At 41.5% G+C, this 16590-nt stretch overlaps 1 protein-coding gene across 2 annotated transcripts in view; it reads right to left on the reverse strand.

Moving 5' to 3' along the window:
* ARMC4 (armadillo repeat containing 4) overlaps positions 1 to 16590 on the reverse strand; it is a 192148-nt gene that overhangs the window by 25893 nt on the left and 149665 nt on the right. For both annotated transcript variants that reach the window (XM_025204423.1, XM_006023779.3), the window contains one exon: positions 16180 to 16401. In XM_025204423.1, coding sequence (XP_025060208.1) covers positions 16180 to 16401 — 222 coding nt within the window. The remainder of the gene's footprint in view (positions 1 to 16179; positions 16402 to 16590) is intronic.

The following is a 16590-nucleotide window of genomic DNA, read 5'->3' on the forward strand; positions in this document are numbered from 1 at the left end:
ATAGCATCTAAGTTCTTAATGTCCCCAGCCCCACACTGGGCCCCATAACACTCTAGTTGGGATCCCAACTAGATCTCTTCTCATCAGGTGGCCTACTCCACCCTCATTCTGGGCTGTCAAGCTCCCTGCACTCTTCTGCCTCTCAGGCATGGAGGCCTGGGACCTTTGGCCACACAGGCCCTGGCCTCACCTCCAAGGTCAGTCAGAATCCCAGGCCCCCGGCTCTGGGCATCCCTCTCGGTGGGCCCCTGACCCTTTTGAACCTTCTTGTCCTGGCCCCAGCATTGACCAGTCAAGGGTGCCTCAAGTCAGGCTTCTGAGCATCTAGCCCACACTTTCTTACATGGGTCTATCTTCTCAGTCCCTACTACAGGTTTACCCACCTGGTTATGGGGACTGGGATTATTAAGGTGCCCTGACCACATTTCACCAGGGTGCTAACTGGCCTTGGGGACTGTTCCACCACGAACAGCCCCACCAAGCCACCCATCCTCAGCAGGGTACAGTTTTAGGTCATACCCAGGACCAACAGCCCCCTGCTCTTACCTGTCAGATGTTTCATATAGTGGTTCAGACAAGCAATGTCTCTGCCTGGCTGCCAGCAGCAAACTGCTGGGTTTATATAGCTGGCCTGTGTTTTTAAATGGCCACCGCAATCAGGCACCTGCAAGTGCACTGCCACACAGCTTTTTCTACTTGGCATAACTCTGGCAGTACATATAGCTGGAAACATAGGCCACATGTAGGGGGTGCACAGGGATGCACATGCATCCCCTGAGAGCTCTGGTGCCCCTCCCCCCCTCCCAGAGCAACTGCTCTCGGCTTTGGCGATGGGCAGGGAAGGTAGGAGCAGCACTGGTGCCCCCCAAGAAGTGCCGCTGACACTTCCGGGCTCAGCGTCTGGCCACGGGGGAACCCCCCACTTGGAGCCAACACCACCATGGCCACCTGCAGACAGTTCCCACTTGGACCACCCTCAACACTGCTGCTTGCGTTGCTACCTGCAGGCAGTCGCTGTTCCCTCCCAGCCTCAAGAGGCATGTGTTGTCTATGGCTCAAAAGCTTACTTAACTGGCTACTTAAAAATGTTTTTGCATGACAAGGATCCCCAGCTTGTCTACAGGCATTCATAGGTGAAATAGTGTACGCCTGGAGCATCTCTGAAGCCTAGCTATCACAACAAGAGAAGCCAGGCATAAAATGAAGCAATGCTTCTATATGTAAATGTGCTCTCCTCTTCATCCGTCTGGCCTCAACTCAAGAAGGTATCTATTTTTCTGGAAAACATACATGTTTAAACTTCAGTGAAATGAGTGGGGCTTCAACTTTTGCTTAACTGCTTTTCTGAACTGGAGCCCTTGTAAGGAGGACAATCAGAGTTAAGGAGTGATTTCTCTTGAGTAGGCTTCTATCTTATTCTCCTATGATGTTGAAGAACTGGATCGACTCCCAGACTTCCCCTACAAAAGTTAAACCCCTTTGGATGATAAAAGTCTACTGACACCTTGTATATTCTAACTGTTAAAAATGTGTGAGAACATAATGCAAAGGAAGATTAGATTTTTTTAGATAAGTAACAGGTGTGTTTAACTGAAGTTAACAGAAACAGACTAATTTGGTCATTGGCAAAGCTGATTAAAAGTCAAGACTGTTCAAGACTTCCAGGCCTATACTCATTCCACTATATCAGGATTAGGCCATCATAGAGGACATTCTGTTTTTCTGCTACTCTGTCCTCTGTCCTTTACTGTACTCAAGAGAAAAATAGAGGACATAAAGGCGTCCAGTTTCGTATCAATAGAGGACAGAGGACAACCAGACTGTCCTCTATGATGGCCACCCTAATCAGGATCCAGCAAGGTTTTCCAGTGGTGGGTGAGGGACAAAAGGGAAGTGGAGCTGGAGCAACCCAGCTCAGAGTGGAGGCAGGCAGACATTAAGACACAATCACCACCACTGCTTCTCCCTGCTCATCAGCTGTGGTGCAGCACATTGAAAGCCCCCTGCACTGGAGCCCTTGTCTCCTGACTGTAGCAGTGCAGGGAGAGCTTACTGCTGCCAAAGCCCCAGGTATCTGACTGCAGCACAGTACATGGAGAGCTCCTGAGGCTGAATGTCACTGAAGGCATATCCCAGTGAGCCAGGTTCAAATGCTCTGTGGGCCATAGTTTGCTAACCACTGCAATAGTTCCTGCTGTTTCTTGGATCCAGAGTCAATACTGTCTTTTACACTGGGATTCATGGAGGTGTAAGCCCAACCATGAGTGACTGGTGCCACCTGAATCTGGTGGGGCACCCGCAGAAGCCGCCGACAGAGGTGGACCTGTCAGGGGGGGCACCAGCCCTGCAGACAGCATCGATGTCAGTTGTTGGGGGGGGCACCAGCCCCATCAGGGGTGGCACGTGCACCCCTGTGCATCCCCTACCAGTTGCCTATGAACCTAAACCAAGGGCTGTTGGATATCCTTCAAGCTACATGGTTGCACTGCACAGTGGAAGAAGATATAGAGAATCTAGCTCATGGAGGTATAATACCTGTGAGGCAGCATATGAGCTGTTTTTTCTAATTCAGTTATAACTACAGCAATGGTTCTGTCTTTTTAGATGCAAGGCATGCATTAGTAAATCCAAAACATGCAACAGAAAATGCCAACTCCTAGTTTTAACTTGTTTTTTGACTACAGAAAAATAATATTTCTTATTCTGTTGCAAAGAACTCAGAAAGACCACAAGTCAAAATGTGTGTGACACTATGGATTCCTATTGGAAATCTCAGGGTTTATTTTGTGAATCATGTAGGTATTTGCACACCTAAAGGAGCCAATATTAAGCAGCACCCTTAAAGGAATCTCAAAGTACCCCAGGGTGCTCTGGCACCCTAGTTAAGAATCACTGCACTACAGATTTTTTTGGCTTCATTTTTCCCATGCATACAATGGCTATCCTGTAATGCCAGCTTTCACGTGGCTATCTGGATTTTTATAGTTCAAAAGACAGTGAATATTTTTTTACTATATTAAGCCCTGCATTTACAAATTATCTAGGAGAACACATCATTGACCAATATTCAATTCCTTTAGTTTAATTTTTTTTTTCCCCTTAAAACACCCTCGCAAATTAGAAACTGACCTGAACCCTAGCAGGAATTATTACAGTGATTACCTGTTGGGGAACATAACCAAATGGTTTTTCTTGGAGAGAACAAGAAAATTAAACTAAATTATATGCGCCACAATTTCAAGAATCAAATCAACATGCATTTGAGGGTATTTATACTTTTCTACTGTTATATAAAATATTTTAAACATTTATCATTACATGATTACCACTCCAACAATGATTCAGAGCCTGATCTAGTTCTTGCTGAAGTGAAATGACAAAATTCACAACAACTTCATAGGGAGTACTTCTGATTGGTACTTTTGTTTAACACCTGCACCTTAAATCTGCACTAGTAAAACGTATAAAACACCACTGTAGGGTGTCTGAGATGGCCAAATCCAGAGACTGTGGTAACTGATAGACAATAAGTAGGGCTTAACTAAACATGGGTTGATTCTGAAGACAGAAAGAAGGAGTTTGTGAAGTTGATATTAATGAATGAATATTTTTGAATGCATATTTTTGTACATTAAAGATTACAAAGTGCTAATTCAAGTACCATGTCCATATATATATATATATATAATAAATATATATATATGAGAGAGAGAGAGAGAGAGATATGTTTAGGGAGAAAAATCATATTTTTACTGTATGTCAAAAAAGACTTATTCATCAGGTCTGAAATGCCATTATTATTATTTCTTATGTTCAGCTTCTGTGACTAGTTTCTTCTACAAGGAACCTATTTTTGGTCAGCCAAATACCAAAAATAATTATCTGGCATTGTGCCCTTCTGCATTAAACCCAAGATCTGCCAATTAAGAAAACTAATTTTATTCAGTTTAAAAATTAATGTTATAATATATTACTGAATAAAAATAAATAGTGTTCTAAGAGGGCTTTTTTTCCTTTTTATTAGTGTTAAATTTTAAAAAAAGCTTTTCACACAGTCACAAAGATCAGACTTTGTGCAAAGAGCTAAACAATTGCAAGAAGCTGCTCTGTGTATTTCTGTGGTTTAGATATAGTGCCAAGTCGGAAGGAAAAGACATTCCCTGAATTTTCTAAAGCAAGATAAATACAGAAAAGAAATACAGATGAAAGATGGAACTGCTATCTGTGGACTCTGCCAGATTCCTCCACTTTTTGGCACACCTATTGAAGCTGGCAGACTTAGCCAGTAGCAATCTTTTCCATTAAAAGAAACAGCATATATTTTGGTTTAACATACTTTGTTTGTGCATTTTTAACCTTCAAAAATGTCTATTTAAATTTTTTTTAATGATTCCTTCTGCACAGTTGGCTGCAACTCCACTTATTTGAAATGGCTCATTTATCACTAAAAGAGCTGCAGGGCACAGCTACTGTTGAACAGCTCCAACAAACCTACAGCTTAGTGGGACAAGCTTCTTTTTATAAAACTAAAAGATGTTTCAAATGTGCCAAGAGGAGCTTTATGCCAGCCTCTAGGTTTGTTATCCAAACAGTACTAAATTAGAGGTCTCCTGAAGCGCACAGTTTGGACCAAGATAAGCTGATCTCCTTGGGCTTTCCCATCTGGGTTCAGGCAGACTATACAGAGCACTTGCAGGATATTATGCATACTAGTAATGTGATAATTTTGAAAAACTGACTCCAGTCAGAGATCTACTTTACACTGAGTCAAAACCTTCATGACCTTTGGCAGTGGTGCAATAGCAAGTCGTTTGCACAAGTAAGTACCCCTACTTAAAAAATGGTGTAGCAGTGTTTGTTACAGGAGGCAGAGGCTGCCATTTCCTGCTTAATGGAGCTTGTACTTCAAGGAAAATGTTTGCACCTGGCAGCTGTTAAGGACAATACAGATTGCACTGATTTAACTTGTGGTAGTCCTTTCTAAACAAAACAAAATATGCAAGTATGGGGCTTAGTTTATGGAATTTCTTGTCTCTGAAATTTTGGAGTGCAATATGATTGATATATTTGTTGGCTTGTAAACAGCAAAGGAATTGGGGATGCGGCTGGCAGACGTGTAGCAATTTTGCCATCTAATGCTCTTTTTCTCGATGTCCAAGTACTGTAAGTAGCAGGCATTAGCATAGTGTTAATAGCCAGCCATATGCTACATATCCAGCCTTAACCGTGGAACTGAAAGCCAATGCTGACAATGAAAGGAGGTTCTTCCATGTGTTAGGTTGAAAATAAAAATCTTAAAAGTATAAACAATTGACAGGAATATGCTATGTACTTGTGTATTTTAATGGTAATATTTTGTGGCAATTTAAAATATATATCCTTTCTTGCGCTCTAGTTGATAGTATACTACAGTATATCCTAGCCACTCACGTTCTCATTAAAAAACTCCACATACATAAATAAATAAGAGCCAAATGTTTTTGCATTTCAGCTTCGAAAGTCCAAATCCATACCAGTAACTGGCAATAGTTGTTTTTGGAATCCTTTCAGTAGAAATTACAAATAATTATCTTCCGTATTTTGTAATTTACATCAATTTACTTCACAAAGCTTGTCTTATGAAAGAAATTCTTTAATATACAAACCTAGCCAAAACTGTCCAAAAGGATTTATGACTTCAACAAACAATTGCCAGTACTTTGGAAACAGTGTATAATAAAATATGCAGAAGGTATTTTTATAAGTAGTCCCAATAAGAACCTGTATCACAACATGTCAAACTTGTGCGTCAAAATAACTTCTATAAATTATAGTTAAATCTGCTCTTTTATACCTTAGCTTATTATAAAAGTATGGCAGAAATATAGGTTTAACCTTTCTACTAGGGCTGTATGAAGATTCAGTCCCTGATTCAATTTGGCATAAATTAGGCCTGATTCAGTGGTCAAATCTCTGAATCCAAATCAAATCAGGAGACCCTTTAATCTCTCTGAATTGAATTGGAACCCTCCAAATCGATTCAGAGAGATTCGGAAAGATTCAGAGATTTGGACATAGAGACAGCTTTAAATGTTTTTTCTACATATCTCTAAGTAGCAGGGGCTCATGAGTGCTGCGATGCTGGGGCACATGGAGTGTTCCACAGAAGCGTGGGGGGGAGGCTCCCCAGCATGCTTGGCAACAGACCTGGAAGTGGACCAGAAACACTTCCAGTCCACTTCCAGGTCTACTGGGGAGTGCATGGAGGGGGGGAGCCCTGCACCCACCCCTGGCTTGGTGACCGGTGCCTCCTGGGTTGGGGGGGGGGGCACCCAGGGTGCCCCTGCGGGCAATCGTCGAGCCAGAGAAGCACGGGGGGAGGCAGTTCACTCCCTGGTGGACCTGAAAGTGGACTGGAAGCACTTCTGGTCCACTTCTTTGTTTGCCGCTGAGCAGATGGAGAGCCCCCACGCATTCCTGTGGGATGCTCGATGCACCTCAGCATCACAGCAATCATGAGACCCTGCTAAATGAGAAAAAACATTTAAAAAAAAATTTAAAAGCTGTGTCTATGTCTGAATCACTGATCCTTCGAATCTGTATCAACCCTTCAGATTCTTATTTGGCTGAATCTAATCAAGGACAGTGATCCGAATCACTTAATTGAATAACTGTTCCTGATTTGGGCTGAATCCGAATTGAATAGGGCTGCTTTGCACACCCCTACTTTCTACCTTCAGATCAAGATTTTTTTGGTGATATTGTTTATTGGAACAACTGTACAGTTGGGAGAGATGTTAGACAAGTGTTCAGGAACAAAAATCCCCTTCCTCAGGTCTAAGAAAAAGGCAGATCAGCCTAGGCTAAAAAGCAGTTAGAACAACTACTTTGTTTAATCCTATTATGTAAATGGAAGTGGTCACTTAAAAAGGAAAGTGGGCAGTAAACTTGTGGGGAAAACAGAAGTTAGTAGAAGTAGTTACAGACCAAGTTAAATAGATAAACCTAATTATGTAAAAGAATGAGAGCACTCTGAAAGAAAGAGGGCGGTTACCACCTGTGGAGTACAGCGGGGCTAGTAGAGACAGCAGGAAAGTTATAATGAGGCATAAAAACACTGTCTGTGCTAAATCCCTGTTTTTTGGTGTCCAGTAAATTTGCAAATTTTGTTTCTAGGCCTGTCTTCTGAAGGTATGGTGTAGGTTTCCCTTGAGGACACTGCAGTGGTTACAACACTCATCTGGGATGCAGAAAGAAAGCTGGAATATAGACTTTAACCCTGGTCTTCCATACCCAAAGTGAGTCCCCTAAGCACTGAGATATACTGTCCCTCTCCCTGGCCCAAAGAAAATTTAATTATCTAGACAAAGTGGAAGAACTGCAGCAAGAGAAAAATACAATAGTTCCTAGCAAAGTTTGCCCCTGATCCTTGATTGATACCTTTTAGAGCTATCAAAATACAATAAATGCATGAATAAATGATACATTAATTATTATGTAAACATTACCATTTGATATAGTAGTCAATCCAAGCACAAAGACAGCTCAAATTCAAATGCCGCCCCCTTAAAACATCAAGATGTAGTTCATACTCTATGGAAGATACTGAAAATCGCTCTAAAATGATCTGACCAAAGTGTTTTAGGATATTTTTATGTGCCATCAGCTATTTACAAGTATGAGAGAGATTTATGGGAAAAGAATATTCTCATGTTTGCAACTTCACAGCTTACTTAGCCAAACTTTGCATTCTTATCAGAAAGGGAAATCCATGCACCATATAATTCACAGATGATTATAATTTTTTCAGCCAAAGATATTATTCAGTTTTCTAACAGAACATACTGCAATCAAAAGAGGCATCCTTAATTGTCATAATGAAATATTTCATTTTGAACAACAGTACAAGAAGTGAGAATATTTTGATCTCATAATAAATATTTTATTTTCTATAAAAAAAGAACACCTCACATTCTGTTTATGCTCTTTGATCATGATAATGCTTACTTGACAGCTATTTCATTTAAGGTTTACAGGGTATGTCCACAACCATCCAATGTAATCTCAAATTCTTTTGGTAAGATCTCTTTACTAAGGATGATTGACATCAATTGTATTACCATCTTTTAATTTTTTATTAATTGAATTATGTATATGCAGGCCCCACTTACAGCTTGGAGAACTGTACCCTGGGAAGGAAGGACTGTGAAAAGTCTTGGGATCATGATGGGTAATCAGTTGAACGTGAAATCCCACTATGACAAATGTGACTGAAAGCATTAATGACGTCTCTGGATATTTCAACTACTAATATCAAGTAAGAGTAGAGGTTATATTACTTCTGTACTTTGTACTCATGTGATCACTAGTGGGATACTGTGTACAGTTCTGGTGGCCACATTCAGCAAGAATATTAAAAAACTGTATAAAGTACAGAGAGCATGCTTATATAGATTCAAGAACTGCAGCCCCGCAAGCATGCACGTGCACCCATGCACAGTGCTGCTAATTTGGGCGATCCTAGTGTAAAAAAAAAGGCCACCAAAAAAAGCAGTGCAGCGCATGTGGCCGCAGTGTGCATGACAGCAGCATGTGCTGCCAGAAACCAGAGCCTGGGTGGCCAAAGCCAAGCTTTGGCTGCTGGCCAGGCTCCAACCAGCTGGTTCAGCACCTCTGTTGCCCCAGTGCAGGCTCCAACCTCCCCTACCCCACCTGGGTCCCTTTGCTGCATGCTAAAGCGTGTGTGCAGGGGCGTGCCCTGGGACAAGAAGCAGCGGCACAAATATATACTGCTGCTATTTGTACCACAGGAAACACACGCCCCTGCATGTGAGCACTTGTGGGGACTTGCCCAAGGAACTCGATTTCTTTTTCTGATAGAGGATAAACTTAAGAGGGCATCTGAGTCTATAAGTAGCTAGAGGGGGAACAGAAATTTGATACCATTTAATTTCAATTATAGGTCAACCCAGCATGTAAGTCTGTAGCACATTTTTGGGTAAAATCTTAGGAATTTTTTTTTTTACTCAAATCTAATTGTATACCTACAGATAAAGTCCTTGAACTGCTACTACCTTATACAATAACCAAGGAAAGGACCCAGAGGGTTAAATGGACTAAAAATACTAAAAAATCCTCTATACCAAAAATAATTTTGCCCAAGGTTCACCATATTGTCTTCAGCCTAAAATTTCATGTTAATACATATGAAGACATATTTTTAATTAAATGGAAACTGTTTTAAACAAAAACATTCCCTTATTAAAAGTTTGGAAAGATTGGAAATAGAGTTCAAGATTCAAATTTTGTATGACATGCAGAGTCAAAACTCTGGATCCAGACAACCCACAGGGGTTGAAAGTGAAAATTGTCTTAATTTTTTGAAGTGCATGGGGAAAGAGAAAGCATGTGATTGTTTCAAAATTATCTGATGATTTTTTTTTTTGTTTTGTTAGAAAATGCTCCTTCTGTGGCATCCAAAAGGATTGGCTACTGGTTTTGACCCACTTAGTCTTCCAATGAATCACAGGAAGGATTCCAACAGAACTCTGCATGGTTCCTGCCAGCTCACCTTGTGGGTTGTTTTCTGGCTCAGGCTCCCCTGGTGACCAGTCACATGGACTACTTCAAAACTGAGGATGAAAGGGTTTTCAGCTCCTTGCAGGGGAGCTAAATTCTGGCAGCCACAACTTTACATAGAATTACTGGGGCTTCTGAGTGTGTAGCCTGCCTGAGGGAGGATTAATGCTTGCTTCCCATTCCAATGGATTACACCAAAGAGCTCCCCAGGAACTTCGGGGTGGTGATTTCTATCACCCATTCATTGTAGTGCTTCTCCATCTGAGCTGAACGCATCACCATGCTGAAGCTGATGAACCTACATGACCAGTGTCAGTGTAGTCCTTGAGGGTGTCATGGCAGCTCATCCGCTCATCCGCTCCACTGCCCACACGAGTGCCATACATGGCCCAGAGCAGGGTGGCAGGAGTATGGGGCCCAGGGCAGGAGCAGGGGCTCTATGGAGGGACAGGGGCAACCAGCAAAGCCCAGAAGCTTGAGAAATACACATGGCAGAACACAGACATAGCTATGGCTAGATCATCCCTGACCAGTGGCCTCTTCTTGAAGAGCTCCGGTGATGGAAAGTCCACAGCTTCCCTGGGCAGTCTATTCCAGTACCTAGAGGTCCCTTCCAACCCTAATTTTCTACGACTATACCATTTAAACATTGAAACAAACTAAGTTTACTTCAGAAATAAAAGATTTGCTGAATATTACCTCATTTTGCAGTCTTGCATGCCAAATAACTACTTTTGATTTTTCTTCAATATATTATAGAGTCTTGACTATAACCAACTATGCTGTGCACAACAGCAGTTCAGTGTACCACAGTTTCTTTAAACACAGGTTTGGCTATTAGTTTGAAACCACAGGCCTTTTCATCGTGTAAATACAACAATTAATATTATTTTCCTCCAAATAGAAATTTACTGTCAAAATGTTTTTTCTAAAGGGAAGCCTGCACTATGCAGTAGAGACCAAAGATCACCCGCTTCAAATATATGACACGGAATTATAGGTAGAAGTGGTTGTAGTGTATAAGACCTGGGAATTGCAGGGGGATGACAAGAAGCCAGTGGCTGATAAAAGGAATTGAGATCAGACAAAAAAATAGGAAGAGGTGGAAGAGAGACTAGAACTGCCCAGATAAGACTAGAGACCACTGAACCAAGGGTAAAAAGATTGTTGTTAAGGAAGAGACAGATCTGGTGAGAAGCCAGGGTGCAGAGAAAGAACTGGGACAGGCTGGACAAAAAGACTGGAAAAGGGAGCCATAGTGTGAGAATGGGGAAAGGAGAAAGGATGGGGCTGAGGTTACAGTGGAATTGGACATGGAGGCATGACTGCACACGAGTCAGGGAGGACAGAGACAAACTGAAAGAAATAAGGCTGGCACTGGCTTGGTAAGAAGCAAAAGGAGAGAAAGAAAGGATTAGGGAAGCAACACAGGGAAGCGGGGAGTAGAACTGGGTGCGAAAAAAGATTCAGAGTGGGATGGAGGCCTTAGAAATGAACACTGAGACTGGGTGCATAAGGAGAGGGCAACTAGGAAGGGTAACTGCATAGGGGGAACAGATAGGACGAGATTAAGGATAGCCTGGAGGAGAAAGGGAAGAAGGGGTAAAACTTGGGGAAAAATGGGCAAGAGGGCGGAACTGGTGCTTCTTGGAGCACTTTCCTCTCCAACACATCAAACAGGATCCAGGATTCCAGAGTCTTGTTATTCCTCTGCTATCAACAAATTGTTGTGAAAGTCCCAAACTCTTCTATTCCTGGTCTGCCTAGATGACAGTCTTCTACTGCTACCAATTATTTCATTAGATCAAGGGGCAAAGGTCTCTGTGGTGGGTCTGAAAACCCATTTGAATAGATACACACACACACACACACACACACACTGATGCAATCATTAAGTTACACAATCACAGAATATTTTTTCATAGGCCCCTCACCTCCAGTGCACAATATTGATGGTGCTAAGTTAATGAGCAGCTGTGGAATATTTTGCTTTATCCTCATATTTTAATGTGCAGACTTAGGCCCTATTTACTGCACACTATTTAAATGCACCCTGAACAGAGTGTTCACTTAATTATAATAGTGTCTGAATGCCTTACAAAAAAAATTATAAAATTTTTTCCATTGATGTGTTGGAGAGGAACATGCTCTAAGAAGCACCAGATCACCCCTCCTGTCCAATTAAGATGAGGGGATGTTATGGCCATTTTTACAGATATGGATCTGAGGCACCAAAAATGGATCTGCTAATTTGGGGCGTGCAAATTAAAGACATGATTTTTCAGAGTGCTTAGTATTACATATCACTTTGCGTGTCAAACGATAACTCTCAAGACTTTTGGTGCACCTGAGAATGGTCAGCAGCACTTTGGCAAATCAGCCCCCATGTCTCAAGATAGACCTCAGAAAATGGGAAATACAGGCAGTCCTCAACTTACAATGTTTCGAGTTACAATGTTATGCACTTACAAGGTTTATAAATTGACACCCTGTTTCAACTTTACAATGCCAGTTTCGACTTTACAACACTTGATCGGATGCAATGCCACGCCAGCGAACAAGTTCGCTGCGTCACTCATCTCCCTGGAGAATATCTGTCCAAACTTCCTTGGACACTTTCTTTAAGAAACCAGACAAGACTCCAGAAAAACCTGCAGCCAAGACTCTTGAGAAGACTTCAGCCAAGAACCCTTCAAAAAGTCCAACCAAGAGCTGTTCAAAAGTCAGCAAAGTCACTTCAAAGAAGTCCTTCCAAATCAATATGATTGCTGTTTACAGTATAAATACATTAATGTAGTTATATTACTCATCTATAATTGATCTAATACAACATTCTGGAGTATTTTTGGAGAAAATAGGGTATCGGGCCTTGGTTCAGGAACAAATCCCCCATTTATAACATTGTTTCTTATGAGAAAATTGGTTTTGAGTTACAACGTTTTGACTTAAGGTGCGGTTTTCAGGAACCAATTGTGTCGTAAGTCTAAGGACTGCCTGTACAGAATTAGCAAGTTTCACACCCCTGAAAACTCTGGTGCAGGCGATTTTCCTGAGAACTTTTTTATGTAGAACTTTTTAGCAGACAGAAAGAGAGAATTACATTCTTCAGGGCAGCATTCAACAGCTTTAACCATCAAACCACCCTCTCTCTTCCCAAAACATCCTGCTTCAATCACTGTATGCATGCCAACTTCTGCAACAATTGTAGTAGCAGCACTACAGAACAGTGCACAGCTCTGATTTATTCCCCAATCTGGTCCATGCTGTGCAGCAAATGAAGCACTGATCTGTGCACAAAACATTCTGCAATCTGTAATTATAACATATATGCACAAAGGGGCTGAATTAATTTTAAAATTTCTTAACTGTTGGATGCTTGTCTTTGCAACCTGAATTATATTCTTGTAGTGTCAGTTGTGTGTATAATAAACAATATATATAATATATGCAATCATTTTTATTTTACTGAATGATGAATAATAAAGTAAGGTCTATAAATTGTGAAACGCTTGTGTAAACCACCACCTTCTCTTTTAGGAAACACTAACAAAGTCTATCAGTAAGTGATAAATAGTTGCTGTTTATTTAAAGTGCAAAATTAAAAATGAACATAGATCCAGGTGAAATATTTATAAAATGAAACAATTTTATCTTCCTCCTCCTCCTCTGTCATATCGTATCTACAATGTATGGAAGCTTTACAACCCCTCCCCCACTTCCTCAATTTTCTTGCACTCCACATACTTCCAAATAAGACCTGCATCTTATTTTGGGGAAAGCAGAATGAAGGAAAAAATTTTCCGGAGTTACGGCTGCATACAGCTGGGACGGAGTCTCATTTTCAGCTCACTCACACTCCTTTTCCTGCTTAGGCAAAAGCTATAGTTTTAACTTTTTCACAGTCGAACTGTCAGTAACCCTTGGCTGCTCTGCCAGAAGCTTAAACTGTGGCTGCTGCTGACTCAATGGACAGATCTAGGATTTTGAAAAGAGTTAAAAACAGTCTGCAGGACTGTGAAATGGGAGAAGAGAAACAAGGAGTGGTTAAATGGCAAATGTTTCAGCAAACTTGATTAGTGGAAAATTGAGACCATTAAAAAGGAGAATGGGTTGTTAACACATGTTGAGTGAAGAGCAATTAGTAGGAATCAAGTAGCTTCCAATAAACCATGTAGCTAATTGACTCCCTCAGTACTGCCTGAATAGAAATGCCACTGCTTGTATTCTGAGAAGAAAAGTAGCTTCCCCACTGAAGATATTCAACCCAATTTTGGAAAGCTAATTTTAGGGAGAAAAGGGCATGTAATATTCAGATAAATATGGTATATAGTACTTCATCAGAGAAATTCCAATCTAATTTTAGACTTCATACAATGAGTGAAAGAAACAAATGGTATTAGGGCAGAAAATAGGAAAAGAACGATGGGTACACACTTGTGCTAGAACCAGATGTTCACAAAAGATTATGGACAAGTAGCAATAAAAGACACCAACACGGCAAGAGAGCACCAGACGCTAAAGTTATCCGTATCTATAGACAGTTGTAAGGTCAACTGCAATGACAGTATAAAATTTCTCTCACCAAATATTCAGCATGTATCCTTCCTGACCTGAATGAACTAGCTTCCAGAGGTGAAAGAATAGTTCATATTTGAGTCTGTTCAGGTCTTGGCTTGTCAGCTGAGATTTGTACTGGTTATAATACTAAGTGTAGTGGTTACTGTAGTTATGTGGATATGCTATGGAGATGAGCTAAGCAGTCTCAAAAGCAAGACCATTCTCTATAGAACTCTTTATACATGTGAAAAAATACATTAATACAAGTATAACTTTCACTTTCATAACTTTGATGTGACTTTAAGGTCCCCCCTACCCATGTAGGTAAAGGCACAATGGGTTTTAATGCGCAATCCCTATAAATTGTGCCTCCTGCCATGCCACATGTGCATGGAAGAAGGTAGAATTGTGAGAGTGATCATTAGATCTCATCTCACCTTACTGCTGGTGCAGGGGGAGCCCAATTTCAGGTTCCCCTGCACTGTCAGGAAGCCTCAAAGACACCCCACACATGCCAGCAGCTGGGAGATACAGCTGCTGCAATCTCCCAGTCCTAGGGGTACATGAAACCCCAAGGCTGGGATCTCCCAGTTTTGGGGGGGCATGAAAACCTCAAATCTGGGAGATCACAGTGGACCCAGTGTCTGCATTTGCACAATACATGCAGGTGCTGGGGTTGAGAGTCTCCTTAGCTGTGGGACTCCCAGGCCCAGCTTGGCATTCTGCACCTCTGCAACTGGGAGCCCCATCAGCTGATGGAGTTCCCAGCCACAGGGAACACTCTACTACATGTGCAAATTAAAACTCAATAATAACCAGATATAAAGTTAGTACACATTTTTTACGTCTAACCTTACAGGTGGCTGGAGCTTTTTATGGCGTGATAGGTACTTTGCACATGTAGCTGGTCTTAAGGTAACTGCACCATTAACCAGTTAATTGCATGATACCTGTAACATGTAGAGGGGTCCTTAAACTCTCACTAATACCGCACTTTAAAAATCAAACCTTTTAATTCCAGAACACTTAATTTGTATGATAAAATAAGAGAAGGAATCTGCCAACCAAACAATAAACCCTTGTCTGTCCAATCCCAAGGGAAGACCTACACTGGATTCAACTTCTGAGACAAAAAACTTTGCCAGAAAAATCTTCTGCTAGGAAGAAAAATTCATATCAGAGAAAAATTCTTAAGGAATGTGTTTCTATTGAACTTCCAAAAGGAGCCTTCTAGTAAGTTAATGCAGAATGCACGGAAACAGGTTCATGTGCACTGACACAGGTCCTTGTTCCTTTGGTTTAACGAGATCATAGATGCACAAGTGGATCCATCTGCTCTCAATTCCTTTAACTACTCAGGGGTTCTCTGCCACAGCAGACAATCATCCACTAAGGTAATCCACTAGCTCACCTTGCAAACCAGTTTACAATGATAAGATAATGATGACTGCATCTCTATCATTCTGGGTACAGAGTATAACCTAGAACAGGGGTTCTCAATCCCTGGGCCACAGCCCAGTGCTGGGCCGCGGTGGGTCAGCTGCCAGTCTGCAGCATGGTTGGCTGCCAGACTGGAAGTGGCCGCGGACTGGCAAACCGCAGTCTCCCAGAGCCCAGCACAGAGACTACGGCTCCTTCTGCAGAGCCGTGGCAGTGCAGGGCTTGGTCCCCCTCCCCCGCCGCCTGGGGGTGTCCTTACCTGTCTTCTGGCTGGATATTCTGACTGTGGTCAGCTGTGACTGCTGGGCCATGGTTTGCCGGACCACAGCGTAAAAACTTTGAAAACCCCTGACTTACAAGTTACAGCATGAGTCAATAACCTAGAGGTGAATGCTCCATGTTATATTACCATTCCTGTCAGTCATTCACTTGACATCTTTCAAGTATCAATATTGTTCTCTAATTCACTGTTCTCTGTAATAAAAATAAGATCTGAAACAGGCAGGAATACAGAAATGATGGACCTAGTTTTCTGATCATATCAATGCATTTAACAGTGTAAGTTACACATATTTTCCATCTTACCTTCATCTTACCTTCAGTTACACATATTTTTCATCTTACCTTCACCACTCCATTTTCATGCATTGTGATGCAGTTATTGGGGTCCTCTGAAAGTTGGTACAAGGCCTGAGCAGTAGCTCGATGAACTGCTGTGTCATCTGATTTCAAGTAATGTACTAAAGGGGCCACAGCTTTGGTCTCTCCAAAGGCAATTCTGTTGCTTCCCCACATACAACAGCGAGAAACAGCCTCTGCTAAATGACGCCTTAACTTGTCATTGTTCTGAGCAAAGAAAAAACATTTTGTTAAATTATTTTCTTAAAGATATAGATTCCATATTTCCAGACATTTGAAGGACAGTCATACTGTCATTGTAATGGAATCACAAAGCTGGAGGAAACAAAATACAACACTTAATTTGAAGATGCATTTCTGTAAATGTGAGAAACAATATAACACCGTTTTTTTCAC

The sequence above is a fragment of the Alligator sinensis genome, unplaced genomic scaffold, assembly GCF_000455745.1.
Source record: "Alligator sinensis unplaced genomic scaffold, ASM45574v1 scaffold309_1, whole genome shotgun sequence".
Lineage (NCBI taxonomy): Eukaryota > Metazoa > Chordata > Crocodylia > Alligatoridae > Alligator > Alligator sinensis.